Source organism: Wyeomyia smithii, chromosome 2 (genome assembly GCF_029784165.1).
Source record: "Wyeomyia smithii strain HCP4-BCI-WySm-NY-G18 chromosome 2, ASM2978416v1, whole genome shotgun sequence".
Taxonomy (NCBI): Eukaryota; Metazoa; Arthropoda; class Insecta; order Diptera; family Culicidae; genus Wyeomyia; species Wyeomyia smithii.
Genome location: NC_073695.1, coordinates 31,510,987 through 31,526,200, shown reverse-complemented (window position 1 = coordinate 31,526,200; position 15,214 = coordinate 31,510,987). Strand labels below are relative to the sequence as shown.

General features: G+C 37.4%; 2 protein-coding genes across 6 annotated transcripts in view; both read left to right on the top strand.

The window, feature by feature from the left end:
- Positions 1 to 8,696: 8,696 nt before the first annotated feature.
- On the top strand, positions 8,697 to 9,317 carry LOC129725980 (tubulin polymerization-promoting protein homolog). Its single transcript, XM_055682478.1, has 2 exons — positions 8,697 to 8,975; positions 9,041 to 9,317. Exons 1-2 carry the CDS (start codon positions 8,758 to 8,760, stop codon positions 9,165 to 9,167), a joined length of 345 nt encoding a protein of 114 aa, XP_055538453.1. The 5' UTR covers positions 8,697 to 8,757; the 3' UTR covers positions 9,168 to 9,317.
- A 1,283-nt stretch (positions 9,318 to 10,600) lies between these two features.
- The window catches only part of LOC129722551 (zinc transporter foi), a 46,569-nt gene continuing 41,955 nt past the window's right edge, over positions 10,601 to 15,214 (top strand). Inside the window, exons 1-2 of one of the 5 annotated variants that reach the window (XM_055676072.1) lie at positions 10,601 to 10,793; positions 12,017 to 12,218. The gene's annotated coding sequence lies outside the window, so the exon portion shown is untranslated. Of the gene's footprint in view, positions 10,909 to 11,724; positions 12,219 to 15,214 lie in introns of those variants that run through there. The other 4 variants (XM_055676071.1, XM_055676069.1, XM_055676070.1 and 1 more) reach the window with 4 other exon arrangements.

The window sequence follows — 15,214 nt, the reverse complement described above, 5'->3', positions numbered from 1 at the left end:
AAATTTTCTAAATTGGAATGCTCGCTCTTTAAAAGCGAAAGAGGATGAATTTTTCAATTTTTTAACAGTCCACGATGTGCATATTGCAGTTGTGACTGAAACGCTTTTAAAGCCAAATATTAAACTAAAAAAGAACCCAAATTACATGGTTCATAGGTTTGATAGAATTGATGTTGCCGGTGGTGGAGTTGCAATAGTTATCCACCGTCGAATAAAACATCGTGTTTCACCCCATCTTGAAACCAAAGTTATCGAGAGTTTGGGAATTGAAATTGAAACAAGTATTGGCACTTTATTTATAGCCGCAGTGTATTTGCCTTTTCAATGCACTGGTGAGCGAAAAAATTATTTCAAGGGAGATTTGCAAAAACTCACAAGAAATAAATCTAAATTTTTAATCATCGGTGATTTTAATGCGAAACATCGATCTTGGAATAATGCTCAAAGCAATTCCAATGGAAAAATATTGTTTAATGATTGCTCGGCTGGATTTTATTCAGTTTTGTTTCCAAATGGTCCTACATGTTATTCTTCTATTAGGAATCCATCTACAATTGATTTGGTACTAACAAATCAAAGTCATTCATGCAGTGATTTATTAACTCATGATGACTTTGATTCTGATCATCTTCCCATAACATTTTCTATTTCCCATGAAACTATTTTAAATCCCACTAGATCTGTGTTAAATTATCACAAGACTAATTGGGATAGATATCGTTCTACGATCGAAGAAAATTTGAATGATGATATTATTTTACAAAACAGTGCTGACATTGACAGAGCATTAGATAATTTTAGCAGCTTAATACTCAATGCCCGGAATTTATCAGTTCCTAAGGCTCGAGTGAAATTTAATGCACCAATTATTGACAGTGAACTTCAACTTCTTATACGTTTGAAGAACATACGGAGACGTTAATACCAAAGATCTCGTGATCCTGCTTTGAAAATTATTTTTCAAGAATTGCAAAAGGAAATTAAACATAGATTCACTCTTTTGCGAAATGAGAATTTCATGAGAGAAGTTGAACAACTAGAACCTTATTCAAAACCTTTCTGGAAGCTTTCGAAGGTTCTTAAGAAACCTTCGAAGCCCATTCCAGTCCTTAAAGATGGTGATTGCATTTTTCTAACGAAGGAACAAAAGTCTCAAAAACTTGCTCAGTAGTTTGAGAGCGTTCATAACTCCAATTTGAACGTAGTAAGTCCTATTGAAAATGAAGTAAACCAAAAGTATGATCAGATCACCACCCAAGAATTTCTTTCTGAAGAGGTATTGGAAACAAACTTGAATGAGGTGCGAACTATTCTCAAAAAATTCAAAAACATGAAAGCACCAGGAGATGATGGGATTTTCTATATCCTTATTAAAAGACTTCCCGAAAACTCTTTAAATTTCTTGATAAAAATTTTTAACAGATGCTTTGCACTAGCACATTTTCCTACGAAATGGAAAAATGCCAAGGTCACTCCAATTTTAAAACCCGAGAAGAATCCAGCTGAGGCATCAAGTTATCGACCAATTAGTTTACTTTCCTCTATTAGCAAACTTTTTGAAAGAATAATTCTCAATAGAATGATAACACATATTAATGAGAACTCAATTTTTGCAAATGAGCAGTTTGGTTTTCGCCATGGGCATTCCACTACTCATCAGTTACTTAGAGTAACAAATATGATTCGAACTAATAAATCTGACGGCTATTCGACTGGAGCAGCTCTACTAGATATAGAAAAGGCATTCGACGGTGTTTGGCATAAAGGTTTAATAGCTAAAATGTCAAATTTCAGTTTTCCGCTTTACCTTACAAAAATGATACAAAGTTATTTAACTGACCGCACTCTTCAGGTTAACTATCAAAATGGTAAATCTGATAGATTGCCTGTTAGAGCTGGTGTGCCTCAGGGGAGTATCTTGGGCCCAATCTAATATAACATTTTTACTTCTGATCTTCCTGTTTTACCACCAGGTTGTGAGAAATCTCTGTTTTGTGACGATACAAGCATTTCCGCAAAAGGAAAAAGCCTTCGTGTTGTATGCAGTCGGCTTCAAAAAAGTTTAGATATATTTTCTTCATACTTACAAAAATGGAAGATTTCCCCTAATGCTTCTAAAACACAGTTAATTATTTTTCCTCATAAGCCAAGAGTTTCATTTCTCAAACCCACCCATAACCACGATATTAAGATGAACGGTGTGGTCTTAAATTGGTCTGATCAAGTTAAATACTTAGGGCTTATTTATGATAAGAATCTTACTTTCAAGGAGCACATTGGAAATATCCAGTCAAAGTGCAATAAGTATATCAAATGTTTATATCCTCTTATCAACAGGAATCCTAGACTTTGTCTCAAGAATAAACTGTTAATTTACAAACAAATTTTTAGGCCAGCAATGTTATATGCAGTTCCCATCTGGACAAGTTGTTGTACAACCAGGAAGAAGACACTTCTATGGATTCAGAATAAACTTTTGAAAATGATTTTGAAGCGTCCTCCCTGGTTTAGCACGAACGAGCTGTATAGGCTCACTAATGTAGAAACATTAGAAAATATGTCAAGCCAAATTATCAACAAATTCCGACAAAAATCGTTGCAATCCTCAATTGCAACGATTAGCTCACTTAATAGTCAGTAAGATAGTTTTAAGTTTATTTTAAGTTTTGTTTTATTCCCTTTTTTTCTCCTTGACAAGTAGGTTTAATAATTTTCCTACAATTACATTGACTTAACTGCGAAGGCTAATAACATGCAATAATATAAAAAGGGGACAAATATATATAATAGTGTTGAAATGTCACCATTTGTGGCAGAACACACAATACTAATTCTGAATAGATATTAGTACATAAATAAATCATTACAAACACAAACATTCCCCCCCTTTAAAAAAAAAAGAAAAAAAAAAAAAAACAGGTAGATTTCGATAGCGAGATCAGCGAGCGTTTTATGAATTTTCGATGCGATCGATCAATTATCAACGTTTGACGCAAATCCAAAGCATATCTGCATTGGTTCATATCTAGACAAAACAGCTTTAACAACCTGTAAATAATAGAATTAACCAGTGAAGAAGATTGAGCGTATAGTGAAGTGCTTGACAACCTGTCCTCTAGACAAAAATCGAACATCATGCATCCGTGGCACGCGGATTGGATTGAAATCTAGCATGCATTGAATCTTATCAAATTGCTGCAATCTAACCGGGCTAGAAGATAGATAGCTGTAAATATCCTTTAGCATTTGTTCCAGATGATCGGGTGCTAGCGTAAGACGCGCATAAGAGAGTGGCATATACAGAGGCACACTGACGAGATGCGGACAATCTTCCCGCAGTAGACTCGTTACTGAATGTCTCTGTCCGACTATGAAAGCAGCGTTGTCGCTCCCTATTCCGAGCATAAAATTTTTATAAGGGATGTTAAACTGATCGAGTCTTTCAACAATTGCTGTTTTTATGGAAGAAGCGTTACTCGCATCGAGTTCAATCAGATCAAAAAACGCGTCACGAATGTGACCAACATTCTCGTCACAGAACTTTTTCCGATGTAAAATCGGTGGATTCATCCACGATTATACTGAAGTAAGTTTACTGCATGATCTGGATCAGTCTGTTTTTCTGCGTTTCTCCAGTCACTGCAATGATAACTCTCGCCGCTTTCGTGCGGCACATTCTTACTGAATTGATTCTTACTGAATTGAAATTGATTTTCGAATCGGGAAAAGATGCTTTTAACGTCGGTATGATCTCGTCCATAGCTCTGAAAGAAAAATTTTTGTGCACTTCGTACAAGCATAATCGAATGCACGCATCTACTGTTGCTTGTTCTGATGGTAGCATTTTCTTCAAGTCATTGCTTCGGTTTAAAATTGCTGATGCAGCCATTTTGTGAGTTTCTTGTCTTTGATGTGTTCGCAAATCCTTTATTCCTCCGTTTACAAATATCAAGGAAGATTCACAAACCTTACAGTATGCCAATTCTCCTCGCTTCTCAAACCACGGTAGCTCTTTTTCCCAGACATCTTTGCATTGTTGAACGTAGCGTTTAACAGCTATTCGATAAGTTCAAATAATTAATTAAAATGCATCGCTGCATGTGTACTGAAAATTCGGAGTCATCCGATTAGTTTCGTAATACATTGAGACTTTTATAGCATGCAATACAGTCAGTTTTTTTACGCGGATTTTTAGAAGGTTTTGTTAACGCGAAATTTTGAATAAACGCGGTTTTTTAATTACCGCGACTTTTCTTTTACGCGGATTTTTAAATTAACGCGTTTTTTTACGCGATACCGCGTTAATTCAATTTTTTTCGCGAGTTTTCGTATTATGCGGGTTTGGAACCAAAAACGTCTAAGTGTTTATTGAGTGGAAGACTTAGTCAAAAAAGAGCTCTCCGCCCTCCGAAAGATCTGGAATGACCAAAAGAGGAAAATTTTTGATACTTCGTATTCGAGACTTAGAACAGCGGTAGCACGTTGGTCCTCCTTTGAGACAGCGGGATTGGTTGCTGGCCTTGTGAGCCTGCACCAGGAAAAACAATTTAGCAACAAACGAGAAACAAAATAATTCGAACCGAATAATCGGCATAGACCCAGGTAACGAAAACGGACTATCGATTTGAACTCGGAACATGGAACTGTCGATTACTCAATTTCACTGAAAGCACTCGAGTACTTGCCGACAGATTGAATAGCCGCGAGTTCGATATCGTATCGCTACCAGAGGTGCGCTGGAGAGATTCTATGGTACGTATGTTTTTGGATGGCCATACCATCTACTAGGTCGCTGAAAACTACGCGCATTCGCTTGAAGCATCGCCGAGTTGGTTGAAACCCCTCTCGAGGACTGTTAGAGTGCCATGAACACAGTCATTAACAGCGTAGCGAAGAGCGTCCTGGGCCATGTGGGACGAAACCGACGGAATGAGTGTTTCGACGATAAGTGTAGGAAGGTGTTGGACGAGAAGAACGTTGCGCGGGTATTAATGTTGCGTCAAGCTATTCGTCAAAACGTGGAGTGATACAGACAGAAGAGGGGGCAGCAAAATTCCTAGTGCCTGCATCGACTGATTGTTCCCAAGTCATCTTCTAACGTCTGTCGTCCTTAGTAAATGGATTCGTGGGAAGATAGCAATCAGATCTTCAATTTGCGCAAATCCTCCAAAAGGACCGTGAGTACAAAGTCTCTACGTGCTATCTATTCATCAATTTTAAAGTCGCATAAGTTATTGTCTGTTTCTTTCAGAACAAAACGCGCCAAAAATCGATTTTAATGATTACCTCAGAAACTGATCGAGTTACGGAATTACATTTTTTTATAGTAGGTTATATAAAATGATTCTCACCTTTCGAATCACTGGCGCAGGGTTCCCGCAAGCCTTTCTCCAAAAAATTTTTCATTATGGTATTCATTCTTTTTTTGGACATTGGAAAACAAATAAATTTTTGTCACTGATTCAACACTTTTTAACCAATAGCAATAGCTTACTTTTCAACGCGATAATTCTAGCGGTAATGAAAAAAAATTCCACAGACAAACAGACGTGCCAGTCGATGACGATTTTATCGACCAAAAAAATAACGATAATTTTGAACTTTCGCTTAGTAGGCAATAATGCCGCCAGTGTCGCTATATAAGCATGTGTGCCTTTTCATTATCAAAGACAAAAACCATCAGTAATGCCGCTTGTGTTGATTTAAGCAAGCGTGCACACCCATTAGCAAAAACAAAAACCGTTTTACGAAAACTAGTTAGTAGGCAATAAGCTCACATGGTGGCGCATGAGTGTAACGTTTCGAATAAGACGAACATTTTTTAGGATTTCTGTGATAAATTCGGTAATGAAAAATAAATTCGCGTTTACGGTGTTGCTGATATTTGTTTGGTTTTTGCGTGCGAAAAAGATAGAAGGAAATATTTTTGCTTTTGTCATCACGCACATTTTGACAGTTACATATGAGAGTTCACGTAGGTCCGAGCAGCCTCCAAAATCTCTTTCAACGCGAATAAACCGAATTTGTTTCGGTTTTGCATAGGGAAGAGAAGGAAGAAAATAATTTTGCTCATCACGCACATTTTGATAATTACATATAAGACTTCGCGTAAGTGCGAACAGTGCAATATGAGATACATATTAAGGAGCCTATATACCAGAGAGACGCAAAGACACTCACCGTTAAGGCAACTGTCAACATGAAAACGGATAACGGCGATGCAAAATTATACAGCTCGCCCGTTTTGATGTTGACAGTTTCCTTAACGGTGAGTGCCTTATCATTTCTCTAATATACAGGTTCACTAGATACATATGAGACTTCGCGTAGGTGCGGACAGCCTTTGAAATATCTATCAACACCGTTAACGCGAATGACAGCAGTAGAAAGTTCTAGGTCACTCTAGGGACACTATTGATATATTGCGAAATATTTTCATCATTCAATATTAAAAAATATTTACCGTTCCATTTTCGGGCACCCTTCTATCTTTATCATAGCTCATTGTCGTTACATCAAGCGTTACGTTATTGTTTGAGGTTGTCAATTGACAGATAAACGATAAATATCAAAATATATATCAACCAATATCATGTAATATTATCGAAATATTTTCATAAAAATAAAGGTGTCTAGCCCCTAGGCTTACAACTTGAATAAAAGTTCGGGGTAGGAGGAAATTTGTTGTTACCAACAGCGTGTTGATTATTTGCAACCAAAAATAAAACTTGTATTAGTGAAATCGACCACTGAGAAGAAAGTACATAAGAAAGTCTGTTAACAATAATTATTGATATCATAACGGTGAACAAGTCAGTGCGGCTGGTCCCTGGCAGGACTATGCTATCGCTGTCAAATCTCATATATTTGCTATTTTTTGTAATAAATTTTTTACAAAAAAAAGGCCCACGGTTCCCCTGACAGATATATTTTTTTTTTTGTGAGATTTGGATCACTGCGACCCTTATTTTGATCTTTTGTGGTATGGATAGGTATGGAAAAAGTCCAGCAAAAATTTCATTACCCTTGAATTGGATACAGGAATAACTCTTCACTCTCACAATAGAAAGAGCTGATGTCCTTGGTCCCTGGAGGAGACCTCACCTGCCCTACACTCAGGTAACTGGACTGGCTAATTTCTCAACAAACAATTATGGTCCTGGTAAATTAGCTGGCGCAATAGAAATGTGAGTATCGGTTTTAAAAGCTCAAATAATGAAAAACTATGAAATAGTTTTTCGTTTCTATGCTGTAGAGTCTACACAACGTGACACTCGTTACGAAAAAGGCAGATCCGATTTATGCGAACGTTGGAAATTGTCATCATGCTGATATTCCGGAATTAAAGGCTGTCTAGCAGAAGGTCCTTCTTCAGACTTAAAAGAGTGCCTTGACCTCAATATAAGTTACGAAATCGAAGTGATCAGCCGAGCTGCAGTAAGCAAGCATATCATGGTTTCGAGGTTCTCGATGAAGAAGGCCTTGCATCGCTTTCTTGTGAAGGTACATCTATTCAGTACAAGGTATTTATAAACGTTACAAAAAACTAAAAAGTTTTAACTCATTTCCTCTTTGCTTTTTCAACTGACAATAGGATCTAACACTAATCAGAAAACGAGCTTGATCCCTCAGATGTGCAGGTCGTGCCGGTACAGAGTGCTGGTCGTATTTCATACTTTCGTCGTATTTCATAACTTCAACAGCGGATATTTCTTTAGGCAAAATAAATTTTTTTAACTTTTTATTCATAAAACGATTATTAATTGAAGTATTTCAGACAGCGTTGCAAATCTAGCGAGAAGCTAAACCTTTCTTCTCCTTTTGGCTTGAGAACGAGACATATGCTACGCTTCTCAAGTCTTTTACACACACGCTTTCGAGATACTCTTTCTTCTTCATGCATTCCCCTGAGTAGCAGCAAGCACGCATCGACACGAAGAAACTCTTTTGCTACTCAGCGACAGTAAAAGCTGTCATCGGATATCACCTCGGCTACATAATATCGCGGATAAAATAAAATTGAACGGATAAGAATACTATTTATGATCGTTAGCTTGGCTGATTAGGCTCTGGAATCTACTTTTATCCGACCCTTGGGTTACTTGGGTAGGTCATTAGGCATGGAAACCATTACTAACTATTAATCTTTTAAATTTCCGAAAATCAGTGATATTGGTCTCAAGTTCATGAAATCACTTCTCAGCAACACAGTTGTATACAATTTACGCTAAGCTTTTGCACAGCAAAGCTTCTAGCTTACGTGGATTTGTATACCAGAACAGAAATATTTGCATTCTTGTTGGCATAATATTTGGTTTTGAACATTTAAAATTTGCAATTATTTTGTCAATTTATTATTTAAATTCAAATGTATACTATTCAAATATTGCAGTTGAGCTCAAATAACCGCATTCAAGTATCTCATGATATATTTATATTTCATTCTTCTAACCCCCAACATTTGCATTTTTTAGAACATCAAGTTCCAAATAAAAAAATACATATATTCACGCTTGAATAACGATTCTACATTTATTCCTATCTGTTTATAGTTCATTGTTTACTTGGTAGTCTGCAGTTATTTATGCGTCGACCGCGTCGACTCATAATCACCCGCGCTATTTCGACCGTCGTTGTATTCAACCTAGTTTCCAACATGTCATGGTAACGACAAATAACCATTAACAGCAAAGCATACAGCGGGAGAATGTTCTGTTTTGTCTTCTAACAAAATTTCCAGTGAAGAAAATATTTAAAATGGATAAACTACCGAAAACCGCAGCTCCAGAACTGCCCTCGTTGGAAGCCATGTTCACATCATTCGCCAAGTATCGACCAGCACTAAACTCCTTCCAAGGTGACGGCCAACGTATTCTATTGTCTCAAAGCGACGCTTGGATGCAACAAGCGCTTCTGGTTGGGAAAGATCGCCCGTTCACTCTTACCGAGACGGGTGTGCAATTCTTTTCGTTCAGGTAGGTCATTGATGGACTGAACCTGTTGATCCATATCCTTATTTTGAAATAACGTCGTTTCACAGCAAATCAACACTGGATTTCGAGGAGTTTGAACAATTTCTGGAAACTTTATGTGCTAGCAAGAATATCGATGTGGAAAAAGTAAAACAAAGTTTGGTAAGCTGCGGTCCCCCAGGAATTGTTTCCTGACAGTATCGAGGACATACACTGTTTGCTTATCTAAATCATGTGATAGGTGATGTGTTCGTTTTGAATAAATAATGTTAGTAAAATTAATCGGATAGCGACTATGGAAGTTATTTCATAGGTTCCAGTAATTTCATAAATTGTTGGATAGCATTATAGCATGTAATTAGATTTTAACGAAAACATGGAAATACACAATGAGGCAGGAATTTTCTGAAAAAATATATTGCAAATAAAATATATAATATCCATTCTATTTCGCAGATGTTAATCAATGGTCAGAGTAATCACGTTTTGTATTTGTGATTTTTTTTTACTTCACTTGTTTCCCGTCGGTCTGATTCCGCCACTATAGAGTTCTCCAAGCAAGATCTCACGAACATTAGCACCATTGCAATCTGAGATAGTGTGCGTAGAATTCGTCTCTGTTTATTTATTTTTTGTTCCAGATTCTTACAGCTAACAGAAAATTCTTAGAGCTAACAAAGAAAACTATCTCACTAACACTAATGCATCACACCAATACTGCCGCTTCAAGTATAACTGTCCCAGCGTCCATGAGGTTTGCATAGAATATGGGACAGTTATGCTTGAAGCGGCAGAATACAGAACCAAATGCAGAATTCTATAGAGCAGTTGCATATGTATTAATCATCTGTTGGGTAGGCAACAGTGACAGCTCTATATGATTAACATGGACCCGCAAGAGCAATTTAATTTGAATAATTATTTTAGAGTGTTCAACACGAAAATCACGCAATGAATCTGAAACCGCATCATGCATCACGAGATGTCACGCAGATATTGAAGCAAAATATCCGCATTACAATGCTTAAAAATCACATCCGTAACATCCCTGGTACAGACTGTTTTTAGAACGACCATATATATATATATATATATATATATATATATATATATATATATATATATATATATATATATATATATATATATATATATATATATATATATATATATATATATATATATATATATATATATATATATATATATATATATATATATATATATATATATATATATATATATATATATATATATATATATATATTTATTTATTCAAGTTGCTAAAATTGTGGTAAACAGTGTTCATACCAACCATTATAAGCCATGGTTCGTTGATATAATATGCCCGAGTGCATAAGGTATTGGCAGAATGGTCTGTGTAAAAAAATTCTTTTTTTTTCTTTTTTAAAAGGATCACGAAGAAAAAATGAGGCAAACACCATTTGCATTTTATCCGATAATTTGAATATTTCGCTGCGAACAGGTTAGAATTGAGTCGAATGGTTAGAAAACGCTCGAAGAAATTTCAACCATCGGTGGACCCTTGGTTTGACAGTAGTTTCCAGCGTGAGACGCACGCACACTCTCAGCGTCAGTCAGCTATTCCTGCTGCCAAAAAGGTAAAAACATCAGCTCAGATAACGATTAGATTGCGCTCGCGTTTATTCGTCTACAGTGGTTATTTTAAAATTGTACGCGTATTATAAGCGAGTTTGCTAAATTTCGACCAGATAAAAGTGTGAAAAGTTCCGGCATTCTTTTTGTTCGCGCAGTGGAAAGTGTTTCCCCCCAAGCAACTGGTGTTCTACTGCTTTGCTTGTAGCTAATTTTCTTCACGTGTAAATTGTGTGGAACATTCAATGCGCTTTAAATTGCTTGTACTATAAATTTTGCTGTTGTTTGGTGTAATGCAATTGGTGGACGCAGATAGTGTGTATGATACGAAATAGCACCTGATGATAACGCGGCTTGTAAAGAAAAACCCCGAACTGATGGGTTTTTCTTTACAAATCATCTATGCCGGCTGCTGCAGTGGTGGTGACGGTATTCAGCTTTGCTAGCCGGAGTGGGTAGCTCGGGAAAGTCTATCAATGGGTTTTCAAGCGCTTCAAAACATGATCTCTGTCTCACTTGAAATGGAGTGACCGTGAGAAAAAAAATGACATGTGGTTTGCGAAGGATAAGCGTAATTTTCATAAGTACTTTGAAACTGTTTCTAACCGGTTGTGGAATTGATTTTATTGATTAGAGTTGATTGGTTTGATTGATTTTACAAACTGCCAGCATAAATAGAACCTTCAGACAACTTGTTGAACTTGATTGGAAAATCTCAGAATATAGGTACTAACGAATATATTGATGATTTCTAATTAACGAATAATTGAATTTTAATATTCTATGAAATTGAGATCGATTAATTTGCGGCAGCATGGCAACACTATCGACTACCTCTCTTTAGTGGTTTAATACGACTGCCTTGTGCCGATTCATCAGTTTCAGTTCATCATCTCCGCTGAGCGGTTGTTCAATTCGGTTGTCCTACTGAGATCTCACTGTTTAGGGAACCGGTGCTTTGGGAGCGAACATACAAAAGAAATTATGCTGTGGTAGTCGTGCACTGAGCGGCAGACACATTATTTTAACTTCACTCCATCGCCGTGAAGCGATCAGTTCATTTGGGCAAAAAAAAAACCTTGCAGAATTGTGAAGTTTCGACTGCAGCTTTCCCATTAATCTTGTTTCTTAACAGTGGGCATCTTGTGGAGAGTGTGAGATTTTGTAATGCGTAACATTTGCATCGACTGCAGCAGTGGAAACTTTCAACTTGCAGCACGTCGAAATGTGCCCTCCTACTTTCTCCCGCCGCTGAACCACCCACTGCAGCTGCCACCTACTTCGACGCTTGATGTACGACGAACAACCGGTACAGTGTGTGCGATTGTATGGAAGATCTCGAAAGAAGTGCGTGCATACCGTTGAATCTATCAGCGAAAAACAGGGCTCTCGAAAATAGTTGTTTTGATCTTTCGGTGCGCTTTTAGTGGTTGTGTAATTCCATACTTTCGCTCGTGTGCAAAAAGCGAACGCAATTAAATTGCCCTGATGCGGCTCTAATCAGGAGTTACCGCGGTAAAGGGATTCAAGAAAGTTGTCAGTGTTTAAGGTATAGGCTTGCTGATTAGGCCTAATTCGTCTCGCTTCGGAATAGTTCGGATGATATCTAGCTACATGCAACGTTTACGGGTAGGTATTCCGCTTTTACTTAGCTTACATACCATGTAGTTTCCATTCGTAACTAGTTTCGGTCTTAAAAGGTGGGTTTGGATTTTATGCCAAAAATGGACACGTCTTTTCTAAGAATGGTTCTTTTTTAACCAGCGCCGCCGCATGTTGCATTCATGGAGGCAAAATCTACTCGCTCCTCTGCAGAAATGTGTACGGATCGTAATCGACCAGCTGGCCTATGTTTTGTTACCTGTGCAGTCGGTAAGAGACTGTTCTAAAATTAGTGGTAGTGTTCGGCCAGAGTGTTTCACAAGTGAGCTTGCACTCGCGAGAAATGTCATCTCTCGCCGCAGCCGTACGCAGGATTTTTGTTCGGGGGTTTTACCCTCAATCTTTTCAAGTTTTCGGATTAAGCTGATTAATCAGCTGTTTGGAAATTTTTTACTGTTTACCACGATTGCAGGTTTCTCACATCAATCACCGGATTGGTCGCGAGCAATTTGTGAAGCTGATGAGAGAATATGTTGAACAAATTTTCCCTTCAAATATTTTAGATCAATTAGAACGTAAATTGAGCTTTTTTCCTGTTAACGCTGTTCCTTTTCTACCACCATAAAGAAGGGGGACTGCAGTTTAATTATTCCCCTCTAAAAATCACATGTCAGCACGGCTATGTCTCAGGCGGGTAGGATTTTCATTTTTCACTACTGCGAGTGGGAGAGCGAAAGAAATACAAAAAACTGTTTGTTTTCGATCCTGCTATCCAAAATCGTCGAGCGTGGGATGCGATTTTTGGTACACGATGCACAAACAAGGCACGACTTACGAAATTTTGTCGTTCCTGATACTATGTAGCAAAAGATAACTCGGTTGTTTCAGGATTAATTTCTGAAACGAAACAATCTGGGTCGTTTAGTTTAGGAACATTTATTTGTTGTTAAAATTTTTAATTGTTATCTACGATTAATTACGATCAATGTTGAGAACATCAACTGAATGCATACCAGGAACTACTTCCTACATGATTAAAATTTCCACAAGAGTAGAAACATATTATGTGGCGAACCTGTGCACTTATGTCAACAAAAAGTTGTTAAGCTTAGTTCTTTTTAACATTTGACTTATTTTAGCAACATGCAAATGATGCTATAATAATGATAAATAATCCAAGACTTCACTGCAGTGAATAAAAAAATCCTGCCTACTACCCTGCAACCTCGTCTGTGGTGATGTTTAATTGTGCGCAGCCTGAAATTCAAACCACGCACCGAAGCGTAAGTAAGTCGAACACGACTCCCGGCTACTCAATGCTGCCTTGGTGGTACGTTGGTCAGTTTCGGACGTCTGACTGAAGAAAAGCACGAACGGAGAGTGATGCAATTGCGCTGCTTGCTGGTGTGCATAATAACCGGAAAACTACATATACCCGGGCACTACTGGGAATAGCAGTGAAAGTGAAGTCGTACTGTTTACTGCTGTCAACCCCGCTGCCGGTGTTGGATTTTGCGACGTCTCGATATACTGTAGGATTTGGCGCATCTAGCATGTGGTAAAGATTTTTAGTGTCAAATTGTAAACATTGAGTAGATATATCGCTAATGATAAATCCAGCCAATGAATCGAATCTGCAGGTACCCTCATAACTGTCCCATACTGATTTTAGTCACTTTTGAGTCATCATCGGGAATCGACTTAATTGTTATCATATTTTCCAGAGAAAAATTAAAATTGATACTTTTGTATGGAAAAACACGGAAAAAATACCAAGTTGTGTTTGACCCATATTGAAAGTACCCGCATTACAGTCCCACTGCATAGTGATACAAACTGCGAACATATAATTTTGCTCCAGATTAGTGTATATCGGATTATTTTAGGCATATAGAAGTATGTCATTTAATTAACTAGACTAATGTTGTTTTTCTGTAGTAAAATCTACGTTGCCAATGATACTGCCGATTGCTGGTTTAATTTATATGTGATGGGACAAAATATGCGAGTACTTTTGAAATGTACCCGCATATTTTGTCCCATTTTGTCTTTTTTTTTAAATTATATAACGTAAAACCAATTCCAGCCATGGTTTTTTGTTCTCAACGATAAACTTGTGGTGTCATGAAACTGTTATGGTCATTGGTTCTGGATGTAATTGCTGGAAATCCGAAAATTCACGGATAATATTAAATCGCCGTTTTCTCAACATGTTGTTTTTCATTAGCGTTATGAACTGTTACATGAGGGAGGGGAGAGGTAAGATCAACGTTTTGTGACAAAGTCGTTCATCTACCGTACTGCATCAAATTTCGAACCCTTAAGCAATGATGTAACTTTTTGCACTTGAAAATCCACGAAAAATGAATTTTCTCATCGATCTTTGGTTGTTTTATTGTTGTCGCAATTGAGTGCTATTTATACAGATTAAATTGAGTGCTATTTATACAGATTTAGCAATCGGCTTTGAGTCAAACTCCGAACACTGCAACGTAATCGCTAAGGGATAGATAAGCAAACCGTCTAAATACTGACTGTCACTTTTTTCAACGCCTGCTGATTCCCCAGAAATAACCCTACAGTAAAGAACTATACATTACTGGGTGAAGGACATTGCATGGAACGAAATGGTATACAATAACCATGCTTTTTACTAAACTAGCTATAATAATTGGTCCTCCCAGATGGTCTCGAGGTACGATGCTGACCTAACAAGCCAGTCGTCGTAGGTTCGAGTCTCGGCTTGGGAGAGACTGTTAGTGTAAATAGGACCGTAGCGCTAGTCCCGCAATTGTCCTGTACACTTAACAGTTGGCTGCGAAGTCTGTGTATAAAAAAAAAACAAGGTCAAGTTCCGAATCGGAATGTAGCACCAAGGCTTTGCTTTTATAATAATTCGATTTTTATTGTGAAGTGTTCGAAGTATGAGACTGTTCGAAGTTTGATTCAAAACGGTATGTCTGAGACCTTTTTCATAGAAGTACGTAGAACAAAAACCTGGCCAAAATTATTTTAATGAGTTT

Coding starts and splice junctions, on each gene's coding strand:
- LOC129725980 (XM_055682478.1), top strand. CDS start 8,758: ATGGATAAACTACCGAAAACCGCAGCTCCAGAACTGCCCTCGTTGGAA. Junction 8,976..9,040: donor GTGCAATTCTTTTCGTTCAG/GTAGGTCATTGA, acceptor GTCGTTTCACAG/CAAATCAACACTGGATTTCG.